Source organism: Leopardus geoffroyi, chromosome X, assembly GCF_018350155.1.
Source record: "Leopardus geoffroyi isolate Oge1 chromosome X, O.geoffroyi_Oge1_pat1.0, whole genome shotgun sequence".
Classification (NCBI taxonomy): domain Eukaryota; kingdom Metazoa; phylum Chordata; class Mammalia; order Carnivora; family Felidae; genus Leopardus; species Leopardus geoffroyi.
The window spans coordinates 88,683,856-88,710,280 of record NC_059343.1 but is presented as its reverse complement, the minus strand read 5'-3'; the positions used below and the strand labels follow the sequence as shown (position 1 = coordinate 88,710,280).

Here is a 26,425-nt window from a genome sequence, read left to right as displayed (position 1 = left end):
CCTGACTGAATCGAAATGAGAAATTCAACAGCAATAACTGGACACTTCAATACCTCACCTTCAATAATGAGTAGAACAACTAAACAGAAGATCAACAAGGAAGTAATGGACCCGGAAAACTATAAACTAAGTAGACATAGCAAAAAAAAATCTATAGAACATGCCACCTAACAACAGCAGAATATACATTCTTCTCAAGTGCACCTGGAACATTCTCCAAGACAGGCCATATGTTAGGTCACAAAATAAGCCTCAATAAACTTAAAAGAAAGGAAATCATACAAAGTATGTGTTGGAGGGGCACGATGGAATTAGAAATCAATAATAGAATGCACTTTGGGAAACTCACAAATATGTGGACATTAAATAAAACATCCCTAAATAAACAATGGGTCAAAGAAGAAATCACAAGGTAAATTGGAAACTATTTTGAGATGAATGAAAATGAAGATACAACATACCCAAACTTATGGGATCTAGCTGAATTACTGTTTAGAGACACATTTATAGTTATAAACACATACATTAAAAAGGAAGAGATTTCACATCCATAGCCTAACCTTCCACCTTAAGAAACTTGCAAATGAGAAACAAACCAAACCCAAAGCAAGCAGAAGGAAAGAAACAGTAAAGTTTAGAGGACAGAAAAACAATTGTGAAAATCGATGAAACTAAAAGTTGGTTCTTTGAAAAGATCAATAAAATTGACAAACATTTAGCTGTAGAGACCAAGCAAAAAAAGAGAAGATTCAAATTACTAAAATCAGGAATAAGAGGACCATCACTGCTGATTCTACAGATATGGACTTAATTATAAAATAATATTTTAAGTAAGCTTATACCAAAAACATTAGATAACCTAAATGAAATGGACAAATACCTAGAAATATATGATCAAAACTGACTCAGGAAGACAGGAAACCAGAATAGACCAATAACAAGGAAAGAAATTGAGTTAGTAATTAAAAGTATCCACCCTAGGGCGCCTGGGTGGCTCAGTCAGTTAAGTGTCTGACTCCTGATTTCAGCTCAGGTTATGATCTCACAGTTCCATGAGTTTGAGCTCCATATGGGCTCTGTGCTGACAGCCCAGATCCTGCTTGATATTCTCCCTCTTTCTCTGCCCCTCTTCTGCCCATACTCTCTCTCAAAATAAATAAATTAAACTTGAAAACAAGGTATTCATCCCACCCCTACTAAAAATAAAACTCAGGCCCAAATGGCTTCACTGGCAAATTTTCCCAAATGCTCAAAGAATTTCTGCAAATTCTTCAAAACCCTTCCAAAACACACACACACACACACACACACACACACACACACACACAGAAGAGGGGGGAACACTTCACAACTCATTCTATAACATCAATATTACCCTGGTATCAAAACCAGACAAAACATCACAAGAAAACTACAGAGCAGTATTTCTTGTAAATACAGATACAAAGTTCCTCAACAAAATACTAGCAATCTGAATCCAGCAACATATAAAAAACATTATACACCATGACAAAATGGGATTTATTGCACGAATTCAAGGTTGGCTTAACATCCAAAAATCAATTAATGTGATACATCATGTTAATAGAATAGAGGACAAAAACTACATGATCATCTCAATAGACTCAGAAAAATAATTTGGCAAAAGCTACCACCCTTTCATGAGAAAACTCAAAAAGCTAGAAATAAAAGGGAACTTCCTCAACATGATAAAGATTATCTATGAAAAGCCCATGGCAAACATGATACCTGGTGGTAAAACACTGAAAGCTTTCCCCCTAACATCATAAAAAGTCCAGGACTTCTGTTTTAACCCTTCTATTCAACACTGTACTAGAAGGCTTAGCCAGGATAATTAGACAACAAAATGAAATATGAGGCATCCAGATCAGAAAGGAAAAGTAACACTATCTCTATATGCAGATGACATGATCTTCTGTGGAAAAAATCCCAAGGAATCCACAAATTATTAGAGCTAATAAGCTCAGCAAGGTTGCATGATAAAGGACAGAACAAAAATTAACTGTATTGTTATATAGTAGCAATGAACAATCTGGTAATGAAATTAGGAAACAATTCTATTTATAACAGCACCAAAAAGAATAAAATAGGTATAAACTTAACAAAAGAAGTGCAAGACTTGTACAATGGAAACTGCAAACATTTCTGAAAGAAGATAAAGAAGGTTTAAATAAATTAAAAGACAGTCTATATTCATGGATTGGAAGACTCAATATTGTCAACATGAAAGTACTTCCCAAACTGATCTACAGATTCAACACAGCCCCTTATAAGAATCCCAATGGACTTTTTGTAGTAATTGACAAGGTAATTCAAAAGTTCATATGGAATCACAAAGGACACGGAATAACTAAAACAATCTTAAGAAAGAACCCACACTTCCTGATTTCAAAACTTAATACAAAGCAATGGTAATCAAGACAGTGTGGTACTGACTTAAGAATAAACACGTAGATCAATGGAATAGAATTGTGAGTCTAGAAATAAACCCTCATGTTTATGGTCAAATAGCCCAATTTAAAAATGAGCAAAGAATGTGAATAGATAGCTCATGAAAGAAGATATACAAATGGCTAATAAATACATGAAAAGATGTTCAACACCATCAGCTATGATAATGCACATCAAAACCACGAGATACCTTTTCACATCCACTACAATGGATATAAAAAAAAAAAGATGGACAATAACAAATGTTGGTGAGGATATGCTGAAATTGTATCCGCCAACACTGTGGATGGTAATGTAAAATGGTGCAGTCCTTTTGGGAAACACTTTGGCAGTTTCTCAAAGTTAAACATAGAGTTACCATTTGACAAGCAATTCCACTCCTAGTTGTGTGCCAAAGAGAAACAAGAACATATGCCTCCATAAAAACTCATGCATAAAGGTTTATAACATTATTATTCATAATAGCCACAATGAAGGAAACCCAAATGCCCACCAACTGATGAATGGATACACATAATGTGGTCTATCTGCACAATGGAATATTTGGCTGTAAAAAGAAACAAGTACTGATATATGCTACAACACGGATGACCCTTAAAAACATTATGCTAAATGAAAAAAGCAAACCACATGAAGACTATATATTGTAGGATTCTTTTTATCCAAAATGTCCATGATAGGCAAAGCTATAGACCCAGAAAAACAGTTCATGCATGGCTGCTTAAGGTTGGGTGGTGATTAGGAAGGGACTAGGGGATGAGTGTTATGGGTACAGAGTTTGTTTTAGGAGGGGTCAAAAGTTCTAAAATTAAATTGTGGCAATGGGTACAAAGCCCTGTAAGTATATTAAACATACTCAAAAACACTGAGTTGTGAAGTTTAAATGGGTGAATTTTCTGGCTTGGAAATTATTTCTCAATGAAGCTGTTTATATTCTTTAAAAAAAAAAAAGCACAGTGCTGGGCACAAAGTGAACTCTCAATTGTTATAAAAAGAGCCAAAAATATGCTCTGTGCTTAAAAGAAATTTGTGAGTCTTCTCTCACATACTCCTGTCAAATCTCTACTGAGTTAGGTACTGTTATCTTCAGGTTGCAGATGAAGAAACAGACTCCGTTTATGGAATTTGTTCATGGCCACACAGCTAAGATATAGCAGAGCGGCGGCTAGAACCCAAGTCTCTATACCTTCAGGTTCTAAGCCCTTTCTGATTTCCATAGACCATGTTGCCCCTTTAAATATAGAGTCAATGTAATTATGTTGAGTGGGTTCAATTCAGGCCCTAGTGGCTGTATCCAGGGAACTCTGGATTGGCTGGGGGAATAATATGTAATGACCCTCTGAGCCTTGGTGAAGAAGCGCTCTAGGGCAGTGCTAAGCCACTAGCATGAAGTAGCAGTTCAGGTGGTTTCTACTCTCAGGCACTGTCCACAGGTCCTGGCCATGCACCAGGTGCTAACTTCCTATGAGCCAGCTGAACAGTCAGCATAGCCAGCCTGGCAATAAGCTGACATCAGAGGTGGCTCCCAGGGGCATGTCCAATAAGCAGGTGGTGGCTCCTTTCTGACAAAGGCTGTAGGTCTAACACATCTCCCAACACCAGGCTGACAACGACTGTGATTTCCAGATCCAAGGAGCAGCACAGGGCCATGCGGAGGAGAAAATATGTCTGGAAAAGCCCAGACCTCCTCCAGACAGAAGGTTAGAAATGCAAGCAGAGCCAGGTGCGCTTGGCTGATGGCTAGAACAGCATGCCTCTCAGATTGCAAATCTGCTGTAAATTGCTCATCAGCTTTCCCCAAGGGGGATGTCCTAGTCTAGCTCTCTGTACTCAGCCACTCAGAAGATTGACTTTTAAAAAAATGCTTGCAAAGAACAGGATGGTGATCCAACTGGAGCTATGTTAAAAAATATATGCAGTGTGTATACACACATACACATACACACAAATATATGCAGTGTGTGTATACGCATGCATACATGCATAGAGTCAGTGCAACACTGAGTCAACCAGCTTTGACTGTCCTTTCTCCACTGTACTACCTTTGCACCTTTGTCAAAAAGCACTTATCTATATATGTGTGGGTCTGTTTCAGAAGATTTACTATACCAGACCACACTGCTTTCTAACCATGGGGGAAAAATCTATGACTGTGGCTCCAACGGGGGCCCCGAAGCCTTATTTTCCTGGATTTCCCCATGATACGGGGGAGCTCAAGGCTGGAGAGAGATGGTTGCCTCTGGATCTCCCAACGGCCCAATACAGGTGAGAACTGGCATTTGCCTGAGACTTTCTCTAAGCTGTGTCTTTAAGCCTAGGTGCTCTTCTGTTGTGGCTGTGGAGTTTCCCCTATGTAAATCCAAAGGCACTTACTGTATTGATAATATCAGTTTAATCATCCGTCTGTATTCCCCCCACTAGACTGTAAGCTCTGTGAGGGCAAGGACCTGGTATATAATGAGTAACTGAGAAATAGTCTTTGGATGAATGAATGAAATACGTACTTTGGGGAAACTACTGATAAAGCCCAAGAGGTAATCCCTTCCCTTCCATGTCCCCATGTTCCTTTTTTTCTGGGCCTCCAAGTAAGAGGTGATGCTTTCTCTTTCGAGTTGCTGGTTAAACAAGCATCCTTTAAGCCTATCCAGCAGTGGGCCAAGAATATAGATCTGGACAGAGAGATCAGGCCCTTAGTGGGCTGGGGCTTTGGCCCTGAGGAAAAAGCCCAGATGAGGCTGGCAAGGGTGCCTGTTTCCTATAGCCCTTTGCTAAATGACAACTGGGCACTGGGGCTTCTTTTCTGGGGTGAAAGTGAGGGCCCATGGAGGAAACATATCTCAACATTGTACCAGGAACTGATGGCCTGGCACTGTAACCTGGGTGGAGGGCTCCCCAGTGTGCCCTCACAGTCCCCCCTTTCCCTTTCTTGGGGCCACGGGGTCAGATGCGCACACCAGCCCTCTACAAGCAGAGTACTTGGTGGTTGTCATCAACCCAGCACATAACAGTTCAAAAGGCCAAGTACTGGGCCCAGGCATGGACCCACACCCCTGGGGAGGTGAAGCAGTACAAACAAGGGAATACTATGGTGGTCCATCCAGCTCCTGCATGGCGAAAGGCACTGTGCTAGAGGTAGCTGAGCCTCCATCATGCTGCAGGCCACAAGGGGGATGCTCAGGAATCAGGGAGGGGCTCTAAAGCCATGCCTAGCACTTGTAGAAGCCTTCTTTCCAGGCTGCAACACCTTCCAGAGAATCCAATGAAATTGATTGGCCTTTGGCAAAGCCACAGGGATGCATCCCAGGGTATGTTCAGTGAGACTGAGGGGGGAACAGAACCCTGCACCCTCACTTGGTGCCACTATCCCTGTGGAAAGAGAAATACTGAAGGACAGCGTTGGCTGATGGGGTGACAGAACCCTCTGGAAGGCAGGTGGGACTACAGAGTCATCTCTGGGGCCTTCTGAAAGTTGATCCCCCAAAGGGCCCCTTCTTCTGCCTTCCCTTCTCCCTCTCTCTCCCCCTAACCAGCTCAGCCAAAGGTATAATTTACTTGGGAGTGATGCCAGGTGACATGGACAACACTAACACTGGTTTTGCCATCACTTGGCCATCCACAGGCTTGGTGATACATATAGCTGTCCACTTCGGAGCTATTCTCCCTGGGGACATGCTGCAACATGGCCTCCTGGCTCCTTCTTATTCCTAGTCAGTCCCTTTGCTTCTCCATGTGGAGCCTCCTTCTATGCCTTGGGGTCACCCATCCTTTCCCCAGTCTATGTTTGGGGGATTGACTTCTAAGTCCCGTGGATGATGTTATAAGATGTCAACAAGGGCTTGTCATGATGTTTGCGAGGAAGAAACGATGAGGTGACATGGTGTGGGGGGTTACACAGCTCTCTGGGAGCTGGGGCATCCATGGGGAGTGGGCTTATACTCCCTAAAACTCCTCCATCTAGATGAGATGTGAGAACACTGCTGTTCTGGGCAGAGAAGAAATGGCCAACTGCAAGGCAAGTGGATGGAGAGGCTTTGGCATGTGAGGAGGGTGACTGCTAGGTGGTCAGTCTCAGCTTCCACCATGACGTTTGGGTGCCAGGGTTGGGGGAGTGCCTACCGTGTGTACGTGAGCCTTAGGTCTAATATGTGAAGCACCTGTTTCTCCTGCTGCTTTGGTTCTGGGCAGAATTATCTGGACTGGGCTGATCTTTCCCAAGGCCCCTGCTTGTGGTATCCCCAGGACAGCTACGAGGGGTGGCTGCAGTGAGTTGCCTAACTGGGAAGCCTTGTGTTTGGAGGCTGTACTTGACCTTGTTCTTAATGGTCATCCCCTCATATCTCTAAGCCTCCTGCTGGACTGTACTCTGCACCTGCATGGAATTTCCTACCCCAGTCTTCCATGGCCTCTTAACTTTGGGCAGCTCTGTCGACCCCCGCTATGGTGAACAAAAGAAAGATTTTATCTTCACTTTCAACCTCCACTTTCCCAAACCAGAACACCCATGCATCTCTCCCTAGATCACTGTACCTCTAAAGCTGTGCCTTAGATCCAGTACGATTCTCTGATTGGTCCTGTTTATTCCTTATTCGCTATTTTTATCTTACATTCATTCACTGACTAAATCGCAATGTGTTGTCATGGGCATCCTTTGTGGGACAGGCCCATCTGAAGGCCAGCTGTCTTTCCCACTGGCTTGTGCCAGGGGGGATCCAGTGGTATAGCGCTAGCTCCTGGGAAACTGGGTGCTGGTGGAATGGGGTGAGCCCTAAGGCAGCAAAGCTCCTCCCTCCATGTGTCCAGGGTGCAAAGGGCCTCTGGCATACTGAAAACTGAGGCTGAACCCTACCTGCCTTGATCATTGGAGGTGGAAGAGGCTGGCTGGCAGGCTTGGAGAAGACCATCTTCCTGGAGTCCAGCAGGAGACGGCAGTACCCCGCAATCAGGCAGGCAAAGTTGGTGGCTTCAGGCCACTCCATCAGCAGCACCAGAGGCTGCAGGAGAGATAAGAAGTAACATGAGGGTGTGGGAAGGAGCGGGGCAGATGCAGGTCTGGAAGGATAACAGTGAAGAAAAGATGACTGGCAGAGGTATGGGAATCCTACTTTCTGAGCCCAAAATCAAGGTGTGTGGACTGACAGATCATTTCTTCTGATTTGAGAATCTATTTATACTAAACTCATACCCAGGTATCAAAATTAAATCAGCCTTTAATTACACATTTAATGAACTACCTTTACTGAAAAAAAACTAAAATTATGCAATATCATGTGTCTGCCGCGTGGCTGTATTTGTGTTTGTTGGGGCTTGGTAGATATGTGGGCCGGCTAGGGGAGGTGGGGTGAACCTGGGAGTCCTGGCTAGACTGGGGAACATCCCTGATAGAAAGTTCCTGAATGCACAAACTATCTCTAGCTCATCTCTATAACCCTCTCTGCCCAGAATAATTTTCCAGACAGGGACATTCTGTGCAGCAAAGTCTTCACTGTACCTTCGGGGCTCAGGCCTTTCTGGTTTGCAGCCCTGCTCAGACCTCCTTTCTCTTCCCTCTTTATTTTTTTTAAATTTTAGAGAGAAAGCACACATGAGAGAGAGATCACACAGGGGAGAGGGGCAGAGAGAATCTCAAGCAGGCTCCATGCTCAGGGTGGAGCCTTATCTCATGACTGTGAGATCCTGAGCTGAGCAGAAATTGAATCTGACGCTAAACCAACTGAGTCACCCAGGTGCCCTTCTCCCCTCTTTCCTAAGGTGTCCTCAAGATGCTAGTTGGTGTTCCCTAAAACAGTTCCTTGGTTAAGCACGTGTGTGAAACACTGGGTCAAACAAAGCTATGCAGAGAGCTCAGGCCCTTTCAAATAGGAACATGCACTGCAAAACGTCAAGGGGGGGGGGTTTTAGGATTCCAGCATTTCCAAATTATTTGACCAAAACCATCTATTTTCATAGAAGATCTCATGGTGGTAGGGTTGTAGTTTTTTGTTTTTTTTTAACCTACTTTGGGAAATACTAGCATACTCTGTTGACTTTTGTTTTTGTCCTTCAATCAGTCAAATTAATCCTGGGGCTAACTGGTTGATTGTTTCAGAGACTTTGCACTGAAATATCAAAAAAAAAAAAAAAAAAAAAAAAAAAAAAAAGAGACATAACCAAAAAAAAATAATACCTTTTTAAGAAACCTTCCCAATATCTGTATTATGATTTTGAAAGTGTGGCTTGAAAATAAGTTTGGGTCAGACTGAAGTCAGTCATAGGGGCATTCTGCTGGGATAGGGGAGAAAGACTGGCTGGAGAGGGAGCCATGGGGCCATGACTCACCTTAATTTTTGGGGGTTCTCAGACCAGGCATTAAGAGCTAAGAGAATTAGGATGGAGTGAATCCCTTCTCTGACCAGTAAGGTAGCTACAGCAACAGTCCAGATGAGAGGTGATTAGGTGGCCATAAAAAGGAAAATCATAGAAGACTTATTTGAACTTGGTCACAACTGGAATAGCCTTCTTTGCCTGGATTATCACTTGGGGCACAATTCTGAATCCAAACCAGCTCACCTCTTAAATAAAGTTGCACAAGTTTTCTTTGCTGTCTCTCAGGATCCTGACATAGAGCTTAAGTTGAATATTTTTTAGTTTATACAGACCAGCGGTTGGCAATTTTTTTCTGTAAAGGGCTAGACAGCAAATATATAAGATACTTTAGGCCTTGTAGGCCATATACTCTGTTGCAGTAACTTGGCTATTATAGTGTGAAAATAGCCATAGATAATCCATGAGCTAAACAGTGGGTGTGACAGGGTCCTAAGAAAACTTTATGTACAGAAACGAGTAGTGGGTCATGTTTAGTTTGATGTAGGAGTGAAGCTTCTTTCTAGCTAAATACAATTGTTCATTTTAATTTTCACACCTCCTATTTCATTTGCCAGCAGTGATCCCCTTCTCCTTTGGAAATTCCCTCCGTTTCTGCTTCCGTGATGCTGGGTTCTGGTTCTGTAACTGCTGACCATCTCCATCTCTCTCTTTGGCTTGCTCTTCTTGTACAGCCTCCCCCAGATCACCATCTCCAGCCTATTTCCCTCTTGAACTCTTTTCCTATCTCACTGCTCCTACACTGCTATGTCTGTATTACACAGTCTTGTGCTGAGTCGAACCCTATCTTGAATTGTTTAGTTGTTTTACATCCAATTACACTGCATGCCATGATAAGGCATTTGGATTTTACCCCACAGGCAATGAGTTAATGATGCTCCTAGAGAGATCACTCAATGCCATCAGGAAGAAAAGGAACCACCTGTACCCTGAGGAGCAACTGACTCCTTTCTCCAGTGAGAAAGGGACCAGGCATAAAATGTTACCTTTGGGTCATTTTTTTAAAAGTTTTAATTTTAACTCCAGTTAGTTAACATACCCTTCAAGTCATTATTAAGAAGGGACAGAAGGAGTGTTTGTATTTCTAGTTAATGGACATTTCTCGGTCACAACAGAATGGTCAGCCTTGTGTACAACAAAGAAGAGACAGAAGGGGAATGGAATGGGGGAGGGGGAGAGTGCCTTGTCCCCTGCCACTAATGACAAAAGGATACACAGAGGTCTGGGTGTGGACAGCTGCTACCAACATTGCTATGAGGGCCCAAGACTCACTAGGCTTGCCTCAAGAATGTTCACAGACATCATGGCCACTCCTGCTGCACAGCTTTATTTCAAGCCTGCATCATTTTCCTCTAATACCAAAACTTCTCGAGATATCTGTGAATGGGTGACAAGTGTGCTGGGATCCTGAGCCCCTCGGCCTCTGGGTCCTGTTGCCTCTGGCCACAAGCTGCTTCATCAGTTTGTTCTAGTGGGCCATACAAATTGTGGCACTTCTCATGATATGGAAAAGGTGAGGACACACTAACCTCAGGGCTTCCAGTAGCCTTCTGATTGGCCTTCCTGCCTCCAGTCTCTACCCACTTCACTCCACTTCACCTCCATATCACTGCCCGGGTTTCTAAAACACGACTCTCCCGGAGTGCCTGGGTGGCTCAGTTGGGTAAGCATCTGACTCTTGGTTTTGGCTCAGGTCAAGATCTCACAGTTTGTGGGTTCAAGCCCTGCCTAAGTTCCCTGCTGACAGTGTGCAGCCTGGTTGGGATTCTCTCTAACCCTGCTTGTGCTTTCTCTCTCTGTCTCAAAATAAATAAATAAACTTAAAACATGACTCTCCCTTAAAATTTTCAGTATCTCTTCACAGAAAACCTACTGCCTTCTAGTGTTACACAAAACCCTTTAGGACTTGGACTCAATCTACAGCTCCAAGCATATCTCCCACTAGCTCTGCCTGTGCCCTCCTCCCATCCCTGTCCTGTTCCTTATGCTCCAGCAATGACACATTATTTACAGTTTTCCAGAGATGCCATGTTGTTTTACCACTTTCATATCTTAACCCATGCTGTTCTCTCTGGCTGAAATGCCCCCATGGCCCACTCTGCCTACCCAGCAAACTGCTACCTGCTGGTTGGATGACTCATGGATGGCCATGATGACTCATGACTCATGGATAGATGCAGCCATTCATGCCAGCACAGGGCCCACACAAGTCCTGCCCTCATGGAGCTTATAATCTAACAGGAAATAAGACACAAACCAAATAACCATACAGATGAATAGGATTGGAAGGTGTGGTGAGCGTTTTGAAGGAAAAGTACAGACAGTTATCAGAACAGAGAATGTCCTGGATCGGTGTGTGTTGTGGGTGGGTGGGTGTGAACATGTGCTCGTGTGACTCATTTGGCTTCTGAAGCTGGAGAGAGCTTATTTGAGGAGAGGATGACATTCCATTTGTCCAAAGTACAGGCTGATGGGCTTGACTGACTGATGGACAGACAGACAGTCGAGCTGGCTGCAGAGCAGTCTGACTCACTGATGCCCTGGCTGACAAACTGGATGCAAGACAGGCAGAATGTCTGACATCCTGACTGGTTAGCTGCCCGGCTGCCTGGCTAATGGACATATCAGAGACAGAGTGACTAACTGGCTGACTGACTTACCTGTCTGGCTTCATTTCGGTTTCCCTCCCTATTTCTCACCCCAAATATAGCCTGGTGTGGGTAATGAAACAGCACGAAGGCACAACCCTATGCACAGAGAGGTCCAAGCGCATCCCTAGCTGGCTCAGCACCGCACATCAGGAGTCAGTCCTCTGCGTGCCCACACAAGCCAACTGGGCCCCAGCATGGGCCAAAGGCAGCTTGTCAAAGGAGCACAGATGCGCTTTTTGCCAGCAGGGGTAAAAATCAAATCAAAGGCAGGCAAGCAAAGAGGTTGGATGAGTTTTCTTAGAAACCTTCAAAAACATTTTGTTTTAAATAGGATTTTAATGATCATGACATCTAATGTAATCCTTGTCCCTACAGACAGCGCTAGAGCCATAAAGTTCAAACACGAGAATGGGAGACACACTGGGCCACAACAGATCCCTTGAGACATTCCTTTGATGGTTTCTTTCCCCCTTATGTGCTTTTGTGGTAATGGGGTATGGTAATGGCCCAGTGGTGCCTCAGTCCCAGACTACTGTCTTTTGGAGAAAGATATCTGCATACTGCCTCTTGTTCACCCCACTAAGAGCAAGTAAGCAGAGTGAGAGCTAACGAAATGTGCCCAGGCCATCTTCAAATGCTAAAGGGGAAAAGGAGGATGGAGTTGGAGGCATGGCCAGCCAGGAGAAGGTAGAACAGGGTTTAATTTGATATGTTCCAGCCCCACTTCTTCCTCGGGTGCTCAGGGTGTGCTGGGAGCTCGAAGGCCACTTCAGGATGCCGACTAGGGAGGGGACTGGCCTTGGGGTGGCCTCAGCTCACTGTAGCATCTATGAAAACAGGAAAAAGATGGGAATCCAGTGATACAGAAGGGCAAGGGAATGAGGTGATGGTCCTTGGATCCCAAGGGACTAGTACATTAGGGTTCTTGCCTCCCTGGCCCTGGGGAAGGCTAATTGGGCATCACCAGCCAATTTGGAGACAAGGCAGAATATCACTTTTTTAAAAAGTTTATTTTTGACAGAGAGAGAGAGAGAGAGAGAGAGAGAGAGAGAGAGAGAGAGACAGGCAGAGAGAGAGAATCCCAAGCAGGTTCCATACTATCAGCACAGAGCCCAATGCCAGGCTCAAACTCACAAACCATGAGATCATGACCTGAGCTGAAACCAAGAGTCGGACGCTTAACCGACTGAGATACGCAGGTGCCCCTAGGCAGAATATCACTTTAAGGCAGTGGTTCTCAAGCAGGCACACACTACAATTACCTGGGAAGCTTGAAAAACCTATATACCCCAGCCTCACCCCACCCCCCCAAAATTCTGGTTTAAATGGTCTGAGAGGAAGGACCCAGGCACCAGTGGTTTTTAAATCTCCATACATGATTCTAACATGCAGTCAGAGCTGAGAACCACTGCTTTGAGTGAATAATCTTAGTTTCACTGGGCCCTTCAAGAATATTCCCAGAACAGAGCAGCATATCTAGGAGGAAACGAGCCAAGTCTGGTTTCTAACTTCCATATTCTTCAGTATACCTTATGCAGTGGTGTACTGGTAAACGTTAAACAACCAGTTCTGTGAAGTCCTGATTTGTAGTGTTGGCCTGTTTCCCTAGTGTATATATTTAAGCCATGGCCACTTCCAATTTATCGATGTGATGTTACTGAATGCAGAGTTGGGAGGGATACACCTGTTTGAGCTGGCTCCATCATGACACTGACCCTAAGGATAGACTCCTACTGAGCCCAGGGAAGCCATTCTCCAGTAGGAAGCTTCCCAGACCCTGTCCCCCCAAATCCTGCCCTTTGTTCACATATATGGAGAGAGGCACCACTCAGTAACCATAGGTATTGCTGATATGGAGTGCCTCCAGGAAGCTTCCTTAATCCCTGAGCCAGATTTAATTTTGCCCTCGTCTGTACTCTGATACACTCTTGGTACCTCTTCTAATGGTACCTTCTTTGGTAAGCCACATATTAGCACACTTCTTTCTCTCCTACAGCACAGAAAGATTCTTGAGGGCAAGAAGCCATGTTTTTCTTTTCATTTCATGTTTGTATCTCCTATTGGGTTTAGCAAGCTTCTTAGCAAAGGTAAGTTCTTACTAAATGACTGTCAAATGGAAGCCTGGATCTTTTTTTCTCCCTCAACCTTCCTCTTTTTCTCCCATCACCATATTGTCGACCATACCTCTGCTGATTTATCTGTGAAAAGTATAAATACCATCCTGTCTATTTCATAGGGCACTGACCTATTGTAGTGATACACATAGCAGACATCTCTGATTACAGATGCATCTGATCTTATGTAACAAAACTTGGGTGTGGGCAGAACATTTGTCAGTCAAACTGTATCTTTAATGCAGGGTATGAGGGTTCCCTACTTGAAGGAATCTCACCTTTATGTTAGTTTCCTGTTGCTTCTGTAACAAATCAACCCAAACTCAGTGGCTTAAACAATACACATCTGTTCTCTTAAAGTTCTGGAGGTCAGAAATCAGACTCGAGGGTCACGGGGTTAAAATCAAGGGTAGACAGGGCTGCATCCCTTCTGGAGGCTCTAGGAGGGAATGGGTTTCCTTGCCTTTTCTAGCTTCTGGAGGCCACCCACATTCCTTGGCTCATGGCCATCTCATCCATCTTCAAGGACAACAAGGTTGGGCTGAGCCCTTCTCACATCACATCACATCACATCACATCATCACATCACATCACATCACATCACATCACATCATCACATCATCACATCATCACATCACACCACATCACTCTGACCTTCTCTTCTACCTCCCTCTTCTACTTATAAGGACCCTTGTGATTACACTGGGCCCACCTGGATAATCCAGACTAATCTCCCTCTCTTGAGGTCAGATGATTAATTCCACCTGCAACCCTAATTCCCCCCCCCCCAATATAACAAGGCATATTCACAGGTTCTGGGGGTTAGGGCATGGGCATGTTTGGGAGAGGGCTGTTGTTCTGCCTAGCAGAAACATTCCAATGCAAAATGGACAATTCTCCTGTGGTTTTTTCATATGCATTGTATCTACCTGCTTAAAGGAGGGCATACCTGAACTATCCAACACCTGGTGCTTGCCTCATCTACCTATCCATTTGCTGTTTCCCACTCAGCAAAGTGCAACCTTCTCCTAGCCCCTCTCCATTCACCAATGTGATGCCCCATTTATCCCATAATGTGGTCTCTCACCTCTCCTTTCACCCATGATTTGGACCCTCTGTGTGCTGCATGCCATGTGCATAGCCCCGGTCTTCAGTGTACTCAGGATACAGGGAGCAGGCAATAAGGGTTAGGTATAATAAGACAGGTGCATTGCATATGCAAGAGAGGAACATGTGTAGGCATACGGATGTACACACTTAGTGATTCTGTATGTTTCACATTCACTCTTTTTCATTGCTGTCCCTCCAGCTCAGGCTCTGACCTTATCACTTTGCCCCGGCACTAGTGCCATGATCCCCTCCTCACCTCCCTGGCTTCACACTAGCCTTGCCTTTTCGAAGCTTTTAACCAGCTTGGTCTGCCCACCCCCAATCTCGCCAATCTTTTTTCTCATTATCCTCCTCTCCAGCCAAGCAACTATGCTTATCCACCTGCACATATGGCTTGCTTATTTCCATGCTTGCTCTCTGCCTGTGAACACATCCCACTTCTCTCTGCTAATCCATGCCTATCACTTCAAGATCCAGCTTAAAACACTCTCTTGTGGGAAGCCAGTTCTGGTTAACCCCTTCCTATTCTTTTGTTATGTTCCACACCATACTTACCTGCAAAATTTACGTCCTATTAACTTTTCTTCATTGCTGTTTTGCTTTTGAAAAAAATAACAGGTTGAGTACTTACTGTGTATCAGGTAATGTGCTAAGACTTTTTACCTACGTTTTCTCGCTTACTCCTGAACGACAGCCTTTGGAGATAGGCATTCCATGTTGCAGTTGAGGAAATCAGTGTTCAGAGAGGTTAAGACACTTTTTGAAGGCCACACAGCTTGGTAGCTGTAGAGCTGGGATTTGAACCTGGTCTGTCTGATTCCAGAGCTCCACACATGTTCTGATGTTGTGTTATTAAGGCAGGTCATGTGTCTTTGTGAGTCTAGTCTCCCCAGTAAGAGTGTGGTCTCTCCTGGGCAGCATTCAGGCCCAGACCTGTGGCTGGATCGCTCCTGGAAATGAGAATAGTGCTCCTCACTCAGGCAATATCTGGCCCTGCTCAGCCTGGCACCCCCCAGAGCTTTGGACCCAGAAGTCAGTGGTTCTCAAATCCAGCTATCCTACAGAATCACTTGGGGAACTGAAAAGTAGATAAATCCTGATGCCCAGGCTGCACCCTGATTAATTCAATCACAGTCTCTGGAAACAGGACTCAGGCATCTGCATTTTTAAAAAGCTCTCAAGGAAATTCTATTGTGCAGCCAATGCTGACAATCACTTTTACAACATAGAAGACGACTCATTTGGAAAGCTATTTCTCTCTTTTAAAGTCCTTAAATTTCTCAGGAAGCCACATCTTCCTGCTCCTTCCTGTCCCTTCCCTATCTGTCCATTTGGCTTTTTACCCAACAACATCGGAGGAGGGCAAGATCATTGGTTGAGGAAGTGGCCACAAGCCAATTAGATATCAGCTCCAGGCAGGTTCCTAAACCAATGGGAATACTAGGAATCACAGGTGGAAAAATTAACATAGTAAAGTTTTCTGGATTTCACAAAGACAAAAATAAGTAATTTGCTCTTTTAGAAACAGCAAACACTCCATCTCTTAATCTGCTAACAACATCTCCCTGTGGGAAATCCTTTAAGAAAGGAAAATTGCACCTCTTCTAATAGCTTCCACCAGCTGGCAGGCAGGCCTGCCCCCCCCCCCAACTGGTTACTGGGTGTTCAACATGAGAGCCATGGAGGGGCTGGCTGACCACAGCGGCCAGACTCTGCACAGGTAACAGTTCCTTGCCACTCTGAAGGAGCTGATCTATGAGAAAAGTTCTAAGATTCCAGAAGAGCTGGACTTTGGGAGGTAAGATGTGGGTGAGGCTCGGCCTGTTCCCCATCTTCCCAGGCTTCCTTGGGTCTGTCCATATATTCATATACCTCCTCCTCCACGATTGCAAGTGTGTATGACTATGGCAGGGCTCCCTAACTGGTGTGTGCATATCTCTTCAGCCTCTGGGGAGGCCAGGCAGGGCCCAGAGAGGCCAGAGTCTGTGGGCTGGACTATTTATCCCACTGTTCCACATGAATGTCATCTTCTATGTGTGCTGTGACACAAGAAAGATTGGGAAGCTACAGCCTGGGGGTAGCTCTGAGTTCAATTCCCCTGCCCTCTGCTGAAGACCTCTTGTGGGTTGATCTGACACTTCCCAGCCTTCTCCAGCACTGGCTGACCCTCATGTGTGGTCAAGATAGCATGTCCCACAAGGTTGAGAAACGAAAGAAAGATGAGCCTAAAGGGACCCTGGATCTGAACCACTTCAGAATCACCGGCTCTCACTGAAAAGGCTCAAGTGCTCTTTACTTCTTCCTGTGTTCCTAAGGCCTGTCCCTGGAGAGAAGTAGCTCCTCAAAGCTGGGCTTACCTTGGCATCCATGATGCTGGTCTCCACCCGGGCCACGCCCTGGTTCTCCCGGAACAGCTGGATCTTACTGATCTTGCTGAATTCGGACAGCACAGTGGTGAGGTTGGTTTTGAGGTCGATAACATGGCTGATGCCGTGACGGGGTCCCACCAGAAGAGTGGTGGCTGACTGCTTCTCATCCTGGTACCCAAGCGTGGAGGGCAGCATTCACCGAAAGGAGGGCAGAGGAGGTGGCCGATGAGGGGGGAGGAAATAGAAAACAGGCATTGAACTGGTTCTGCTGGGACGTCTGGAAACATCTGAGGCTTAGTGCCAGGACAGGAGGACAACCTCAAGGGGAAAATGGTCTGGGATGTTTCTGTCCCCAGGGCAGGGCCCCAGGTCACTGGTCTAAATGGACATCTTAGCCTCCACAATAGGCTGAGTGAGGTGGTCAGTGGCAAGGCTGGCTCTAGCAAAATTGTGAGCTTTGTTTTTAAAGCTTTGCAGCATCTTCTTCCTACCAATCTCCAGGGATTTTCCATTTGCTGCTACAGGTCACTCGCAACCCCCCCCCCCCCCCCCCACCCAGTGCTCTACCTGAACAGGTGGCATCCTGTTTTCCTCTTTACCTCCCTACCCAAGAGCCACTTAAACTCGCGCTTCCCACCTAGTGCCAAAAGCAAAACTGCCATTCACTCTAAGGTGTTAAGGAGTTGATTGGGTGCTTAATAGCAGGGTTGGGATGGACAGTGTGGGGGGCATCTCCTTCCCTAAGAAGCTATTTGCCTTTTAACTGGCACTCCAGCAGTCTTAACCCAAAGGAATGGCGGAATGGCCCCAGTGGCAGAGGGGATGTGCAGGGGTGGGGGGTGTAGAGGGAGGGGGCAGTAGGCTTTCAGCGATCTGCAAATCCAAGTATGTAAATGTCTACCTCTGCACCTGGTGGGCTGGATTCCCTTAAGTGGTCCTGACAGGCTGCTGGGCACCATCAAGCCTCGGCCCTCTGCTGGCCCATTCCCTGGAATTAGCATCACCCCAAGGAACCTCTTTACGTCTGCTCTAGACACTTTGATAAGCGGTTTTCCATCAGTGTGCCCCACGAACATGACAGCGTGTTCCCCAGAGCATGACAAGCACCTGGATCCAGTCCGCAAAATGATTTGAATTTCCTTTCACCACAGCTCACTAGGGTGAATTAGCCTGGGGCACAGGTTGGGAGGGTACCAGATGTGCCCCGCTATAGAGAGGGGTGTTACTGCAGTGGGGGCCCTGGGCAGGTAGGGGGAAGTACACAGACTCAGAAAGCCTGGGGTGGGGGGCCACATCAGGCCCACCGCCAGTGTTTGTATGGTCCAGAAACTAAGAATGCGTTTTACATTTTTAAATGGTTGGAAAAAACTCAAAAGAACCATGTTTGGTGCCATGTGAAAATCACATGAAAATCAAATTTCAGTGCCCATAAAGAGATATTGGAATACAGCCATGCTCATTTGTTTATGCACTGTCTATGGCTCTATTTGCACTACAATGGTGGCTAAATAGTTGCCACAGAGACCTGGGTGGCCTGCAAAGCCTAAAATAGGTACTAACTAGCTCTTTATGCAGGAGGTTTGCTGACCCCTGAAATTGAGGAAAGGGGATGCAGAAGGGTCATGGAGGGATATCGTAAACAAATATGGCCTCCTACTTTACCATTTTACCAGAGGCAGGACCAGAACACCACGGGAAGGGAGAGGGAGAAAGAGGAGGAAGAGGCAGGAAAGTCTTTGGAAGTATTTGCTGACAGACAATGCCACCCTAAAGCTGTAGTGGAGTCTCTTCTGCCCCCCACCCAAGCACAAGTGCACACGAGGGGTTCCCTCCCGACAACTGCCCTCACTGACCAGGCCCACAGTGTTGAACAAAACGCCTGTGAAGGTCGGAAGTTCATTCAGAATTCGAAGATACTGGAGCTTTGCCTGAATTGCAGAGCCCTGTGGAAACAACCCATCCAGAAACATAAGAAGCCTGAGTTGCACAGGAAAAGTAAACTTGTGTTCTCAGGAAGGAGAGTCAACATATTAGGACAGGCACCAGTCAGACTAGTCAGCAAGCCACACTGGGAGTGTGAGAACACCCTCAGAAAAACTGCTGGAAGATTCCAGTTTGGACAACTCTAGTATCCTGTCTCCCTTTCTAAACCTTTCTCCTACCTCCTGATTCTTGGGCCTTCAAAACCCAGCTTACTCGTTTTGTTCTTGGGATAATCCTAACACCTTTCCCTAACTCTCGACACCCTGCCTCATCTACATCTCTGTCCTGAGATCCCCTATTGCCACCTTGGTACTGGCCATCCCCAGCCAGGGTTCTTTCTTCTGCCATTCCCTCATAGAAAAGTCTCTATCAGTGGTACCAGCTTCCTCCAGGCATTAGAGCCAGAAACCTGTGTCACATTGGGCTCCTCCCTCGTCCTATCACCTCAGGACCACCAGCCATCACCTTGATTGTACCTCCTAACTTCCTTTCCAGACTATCCATACTCCAATCACTTGACCCCTCCACACTGCTGTTAAGGGCAGAAGCCTAAAACATAAGTGTCATCAGATCAGCTGCCTGCTTAAATCCTTCAGTGGCTCCCTGATGACCCCAAGATGAAGTACAGCCCTTCCCCATGGCACACAAGGTGCTCCAACACACAACTGGCTCCTGCCAGCTTCTCTGGCCTTCTCTCTTGTCCCCCTCCCCAGGCATGTTTCCTTGCACTCTCTGTACTTGCTTATTACTGAACTATTTGCATTTCTTTCCATGCACAATGTTCTCTTATATCCCTGGGGCTTTGTACAGATGGATCTATCTGCCTGCCTGGGAAAGTCTTCCTCCCCCTTACCTCCCCCTCATCTAGACAAACTCCTGTCTGACAAGACCCAGCTCTGGCATCAAATGCACCCATTTCTGGCCTTTTCTACCTCCCTAAGGCTGGGCTGGGTGTTCCTCCTCCTCCGTGTTTCCAGGGCCCCCGCGCCTGTTGCATCATGTTGTGACTGACTGTCGCAGTGTGCTGTGACTGTCGTGTTTCCCCACTAGCCTGTGCCTGATTTGAGGGCAGAGAGCAGTCAGGCCTTCTTCATCTTTCTGTCTCCAGCCCAAGTAGTGGGGGTCCTCAAAAAAAAATGTTTGCTGAGGAGATGGCTGGGAGCACTGATGTTCTCCCTCTGGGAAGAAAAAAAACGATTTGATTAAATATGCACAGCAAGGTAGGAATGGCTTAACTCTCTGGGGAAATTTGCATCTTAAAAGAGAAGCTAGTTGGTGATACAAGGAATCCGGAATGGGTAGAATATATGGGGGCGACTGTGTCCTGTGTCTACATCTGTGTGCTGATTCTAGTGCCTTTCACCACCCTCCAGCCTCCTGGGCAGGAAGCACCAGCAGACTGGGAAGGGCCTGGGACCTTCAGGTCTAGAGGGGCAGGGGGTGGGAGTCCCTCAGAGGGCATTTGAGAATGTGTAGGAGAGCAGGGCAGTGACGTGAGCCTTCCATAGGCTGCCCAGTTACCCATTCTCCAGGTCAGGCCTTGCTGTACCAAGCTGTGCTTCTATCTCCCAGAATTCCCTATGACAGGACTGATGAATTAGAAAGCTAATGAGGAATGGAGCAGTCATTTCCGTGGAAAACGTGCCTCCCCAGTGTCCAGTGCTGTCCACACAGCAGGTGCTCAATCAGCACTGACTAAATGGGTGGAATGATCCAAGAATTGCCTCCTCCTGCATCCTGGTCCCTTTGCCTTGAGGATCCTGGGCTCTCTCAGTGACTTGCCTCTGAGCTGTCTCTGGAGGTGGCTCAGGTTTGGGAAAAATCCCTCTCCATAATCATCGCCCATATCCAGCCAAGCTGTCTGTGTACCCAACTCAAAAACAGTGGGGAGGGTCCCCAGGAGGCCAGGCCTGCTGGGAAACCACACAGGAGACCCCCACATTCACTAGGGCCTGAGGAGGGCACCCAATGGATGACAATGGGTACCTTGGTGCCGCTGGAAGGATGTGTTTGGTGGGCCTTCAGTTGCTGAGAGAGAGATTTCCGAAGGTTCTTCTCTTTGATGCCCTGTAGGAGGGAGGGGGGAAGAAATGGTTCCAGGCCCCATTCCTTCCTAAAATCAGAAGAAAAGCAAGAAATTAGTGAGAGAGACATAAAGTGGAGCAGAGAAAGCAAGATAGCAAGGCAGGAATTGGATCTGAGAGTCAGAGGGAGGGAAGGAGCCTGCGAGAAAAAGAGAGATGGGGGCAGGAGAATCACATTGGCCATGGTTCTCTAGCAGAAGCTATAGCTCAAAGGCATCACAGTCTAGGTGTGAGGAATTCCAATTCTCACTCCCACCCCAGGCCCTCTGTTCCAGAAAAGCATAGCACAGCTCAACCATTGCACTTTCTCCCTCTACAGTGATTTGCCGCCTTCCTGAAGGGCCCTGGCAGAACTCACTCCACATTCTTGAGCGAGATTTTCTGACTAGGTCGAGTGGCTGAGACGGTGATATAGATGTGGAGGGCAGCAAGACCCAAAAGCATCTCCGGCTTGGGGTCCATTCCAAAGCGTTCTCGGATAACATCATTCCGACTCTGCAGGAGAGAGCAGTCCAAGCCTATCAGTTTAAAAAGATGTTCCCTTCCCCACCCCACCCCCCACCTCGCCCCTGATCTACTCCCTTGAGTCCCAGAAAAAAATCATGGTGTCAAGTAAGACATCCTAGGTAAAGGGGAGGAGGAGGTTTCTGCCCTTGGGGAAAAGGCAACAGAGGGAACTTAAGTCTCAGGGACACTATTTGCCTCATCCACCAGATACTGGACAGGCTTCTCAATGATAGATACATACAATGGCTAGGCACAAATGGGCAGAACATCTAGGTCACTGCAAAAGTAACACATGGCACCACTCTATTTCCTTCCTCCTGTTATAAGAGGCCTTCCTGCCTTTTCTTGGAGGCCTAAATGCATTCCCCAGTCATACAGGGATCCTCTACTAGCTCAGATGGTAATAAAGAGAGACCCTGGGAAGAGTTCTCCATAGAGCTCTAACCCAAAAGCCCAGGATGAGACATGGATTGCAGGGATGGGACAGATATTCTGTTCCTTGGGGTCTGAAGGTTAAAAGCAAAAATGAGTCACTCTTCCCTATGTTATCCTAAAGGGGGTCCCCTGGAGCTACTTGCCAAGGGTATGACAGCCCTCAAACCCTGAGAATTAGAGTCCTAGCTATTGATTCAGCCTTGGTTAGATCAGTTGCTCATTTTGTTGAGGTTAAACCAGGATGAACTAAGGTACTAGGGAGCCACAGTGGTATCACTACAGCATAGGAGAGAGTGGAAAAGGAATGCTTCATCCATGATCATTTATGTGGAAAATCCAATGGTATCTATAAAATACCTATTAAAACTAACAAGTTAGCAAGGTTACAGGATATAAGAGCAACATATATAAACCAATTGCATTTCTACATGCTTATGACAAACAATTGGAAATTCAAATTAAAAGTCAAAACCATTTACAGTAGCATCAAAAATATATAATTAGGGATAAATCCGTAAAAATAAGTGAAAGGCCTGTACACTGAAAACTAGAAAATACTGATGAGAAAAATTAAAGAAGACCCAAATAAATATAGAAATATACTGTGTTCATGGGTCAGAAGACCCAGTAAGATGTCAATTCTCCCCAATCTGATCTATAGATTCAACACGATCTCAATTAAAATCACAGCAGATTTTTGGTAGAAATTGACAAGTTAATTCTAAAATTCAATGCAAAGGACCAAGAATGACCAAAGAGTGTTCTTATTTGAGAACAAAGCTAGAAGATAAACACTACCTGATTTTAAGATTCATAAAGCTACAATAATCAAGAGTGTGATGTCGACATAAAAATAGACAAGTAGATCAATAAAGAGTTCTGAAACAGACCCACACATATATAGACAAGTGCTTTTTGACAAAGGTGCAAAGGTACTACAGTGGAAAAATAACAGTCTTTTTAACAAATGGTCCAGGCACAGCTGGATATATCCATAATACAAACAAAAAAAAAAAAAAAAAAAAGAAAGAAATTTGATCACTAACTTGTACTGCCTAAAAACTTTATGTCAACATGGATCACAGACCTAAGTCTAAAAACTAAAATGATAAAACTTCTAGAAAAAAAAATAGGAGAAAATCTCTGTGACCTTGAGATTTTATAGATATGACATCATGAGCATGATCCATAAAAGCATTATCTGTCGGAGAACAAATTGAGAAATTGGACTTCATCAAAATACAAACACTTGCTCTGTGAAAGACACTGTTTAGAGACTGAAAAGAGAAGCCACAGACTGGGAGAAATAACATATCCAACAAGTAACTCGTATCCAGGATATATGAGGAAGTCTCATAACTCACTAATAAGAAGACAACTCCAGTAAAAAAGCAGGCAAAAGATTTGGAAAGACACTTCAATAAAAAAGATGCGTGTTGGCAAACAAGCACACAAAAAGATGTTCAACATCATTAGTCACGGGGAAAGTGCAAGTGAGATACCACCGAGATGCCACTGCATACTATTAAAATGCCTAAAAACTGGGGCACCTGGGTGGCTCAGTCGGTTAAGTGTCCGACTTCAGCTCAGGTCATGATCTCACAGTTTGTGAGTTTGAGCTCCGCGTCGGGCTCTGTGCTGACAGCTCAGAGCTTGGAGCCTGCTTCGGATTCTGTGTCTCCTCCTCTCTCTGCCCCTCCCCTGCTCATGCTCTGTCTCTCAATAATTAATAAACTTAAAAAAAATTTTTTTTAATGCCTAAAAACAATACCAACAATACCAAGTGCTGATGAGGATGTGGAGAAACTGGAACTCTCATACATGGCTGGTGGGAATGTAGAAAATGGTACCACCACTTGGGAAAACAGTATTGGAGTTTCTTTTAAAAAAAAATTAAAGAGAGATCTGCTGTACAATCAAACCATTCCATTCTTAGGTATTTGCCCAAGAAAAAAGGGAGCATGTGCCATACAAAGACTTGTGCATGAATGTTTGTAGAAGCTTTGTTTGTAGTAGCCAAAACCTGGAAACAACCCCAAAGTCCATCAGCAGGTGAACTGATAAAAACATTTTGGTACATCCATACTGTGGAATACCACTCAACAATGAACAGGAATGGGGTCATGGTACACGCAAAAACAAGGATAGGTCTCAAAATCATACTTGGTGAAAGAAGCCAGACCAAAATAAATGTACAGACTGTATGATATCATTTATATATAAAACTCTAGAAAATGCAAGCCAATCTATAGTGACAGAAAGCAGGTCAGTGATTGCCTGGGAATGGGGGGTGGTGAATTATACAAAAGCCTGAGCAAACTTTTGGGGGCAACAGATATGTTAAGTATTTTGATTGTGGTGATGGCTTCATAGGTATAAACATATGTCAAAACCTATCAAGTTGTTATTTTAAATATGTGCAGTTTAGGGGAGCCTGGGTGGCTCAGTCGGTTGGGTGTCTGACTTCGGCTCAGGTCATGATCTCACAGCTCGTGAGTTGGAGCCCCGCGTTGGGCTCTGTGCTGACAGCTCAGAGCCTGGAGTCTGCTTCAGATTCTGTGTTTCTCCCTCTCTCTCTACCCCTCCTCCGCTCATGCTCTGTCTCTCTCTGTCTCAAAAATAAATAAACATTAAAAAAATTTTTAAAAATATGTGCAGTTTGTGTATCAATGAGACCTCCATAAGGCTGTTCAATATAAAAAATAAGGAATTACAGGTGAAGTCCATATTATCACGAAGGGGAGAGAGAGGGTGGACATGGTCTTGACATTAGATTCCAAAATCATTGGAATTAAAAATGACTCCCAGGAGAAGAAATTTAAGGCCAAAAGAAATGAGAACTAACCTTATAAAATTCATAGAGGAACCACAACTCATTGCCCCCTAGAGCACTGGTTTGGGAGCCCAAGGTTGTTTGAGAAATGTTCCCAACATTTTAGATATCTAGAAGGGCAACCATGATGTTTCACAGCACATCTTCAGGTGTCGCTATCGCAGACATCATCAGAGATGAGTTTTGAGCCTATTTTTCTCTTCTCCTCAAGCACTCTGTATGTTCCATGGGCACCTAAAACTCAATACATCCCCAAAATGAACTCATCTTTTTCCCAAACCCACTCTACTTGTATTCCTTAACTTGGAGAATGATACCACCTCCACTAGACACTCATTGAATCTAAGACCATTGATTTTCCCTTTTAATTATATCTTGAATCCCACCCCACCCCATCTATCACTGCCCTGGTTCTGGTCCCCATCATCTCTCCTCTGGATAACCGTAACAGCTCCCTAGCTGGTGTACTTCCTCGGCACTATGTAACCTTTCAAATTTGCTCATCTGACTAGGTTACTCTCCCTTCAACATTTCTGTACCCCCACCCTACAGCAGAATTTCTTTACCCTGGCTACACATTCAAATCGCTTGAGGGATTTAGAAAATATTAATGTTTTGATTTGGTCTTGGGTGGAGCAGAACTTTTTTTTTCCCAAACCTTCCCAGATAATTCTAATGTGCAGCTACAGTGAAGACCCACTGCCCTAAAACAGTGGTTCCCAAACTCCGATGGGCATCAGAATCCCTTGGAGAGCTTGTTAAAACACAGGTCTAAATCACTTTGAAGCCTGTGCCTGTCATGACGTGTCAAGCCCTTCACCACCTGCTTCCTGTCTCTCCCATTTCATTTCTTATTGCTCCTTACCTCACATTCTGAACTCCAGGTAAATAAGTTACTCATAGTTGTCTCATCAGAGCATGCTGTTTCATGCCACCAAGACTTTGTAGCTGCAAGTCCCTTTGCCTAGAATGTGCCCCCTCCACTCCATGTCTGTACACAGCAAACTTCTACTCGTCCTTCAAGGCTAAGAGTATGCATGTATTGCTTCCTCTGTGAAGCCTCCACTATCCTCCATCCAAGAAGAGTTGGCAAACTGCCTCCTCTTGGCTGCTCCAACTGACACTGTACCCTGCCATCATTACAGGACTGTCCCACTGTTTTAGATTTACTTGTTCGTATGTCTGTCTATGAGATCCAGAGAGCTAGGACAATTTATTGTTTACCTTGATTGGCAGCACCTAGCACAGGGCCTGCTCCAGAGTCAGTGTTCAGCAAATGTTTCTGGATGAACTGAATTCGGAATCATCTCCTTAATGGAGCTAGGCATTGGGGGTTGAGTCACCCTATTACCCAAGTGGGCTCAGTAAACCTTGGGATCCTGTGATATTGACAGAATTCCTTGGGTTGCTTGCTCCTGAAAAACTGATAAGATCTGTCTAGACAGAGAGACAGGACTTGAGCCACAGCCGGCTCCAGTCACCAGGCTAAACAACTTGGCCATGGCCT

The 26,425-nt window shown here is 45.2% G+C and overlaps 1 protein-coding gene across 6 annotated transcripts in view; it reads right to left on the bottom strand.

Annotated features, from left to right (window-relative positions):
* The window catches only part of FRMPD3 (FERM and PDZ domain containing 3), an 80,188-nt gene that overhangs the window by 7,693 nt on the left and 46,070 nt on the right, over positions 1–26,425 (bottom strand). For all 6 annotated transcript variants that reach the window (XM_045470604.1, XM_045470606.1, XM_045470610.1 and 3 more), the window contains 5 exons: positions 21,502–21,638; positions 21,046–21,172; positions 18,930–19,019; positions 17,065–17,244; positions 7,319–7,463 (listed from right to left, as the gene is read on the bottom strand). In XM_045470604.1, the coding sequence (XP_045326560.1) occupies positions 7,319–7,463; positions 17,065–17,244; positions 18,930–19,019; positions 21,046–21,172; positions 21,502–21,638 (679 nt within the window). The remainder of the gene's footprint in view (positions 1–7,318; positions 7,464–17,064; positions 17,245–18,929; positions 19,020–21,045; positions 21,173–21,501; positions 21,639–26,425) is intronic.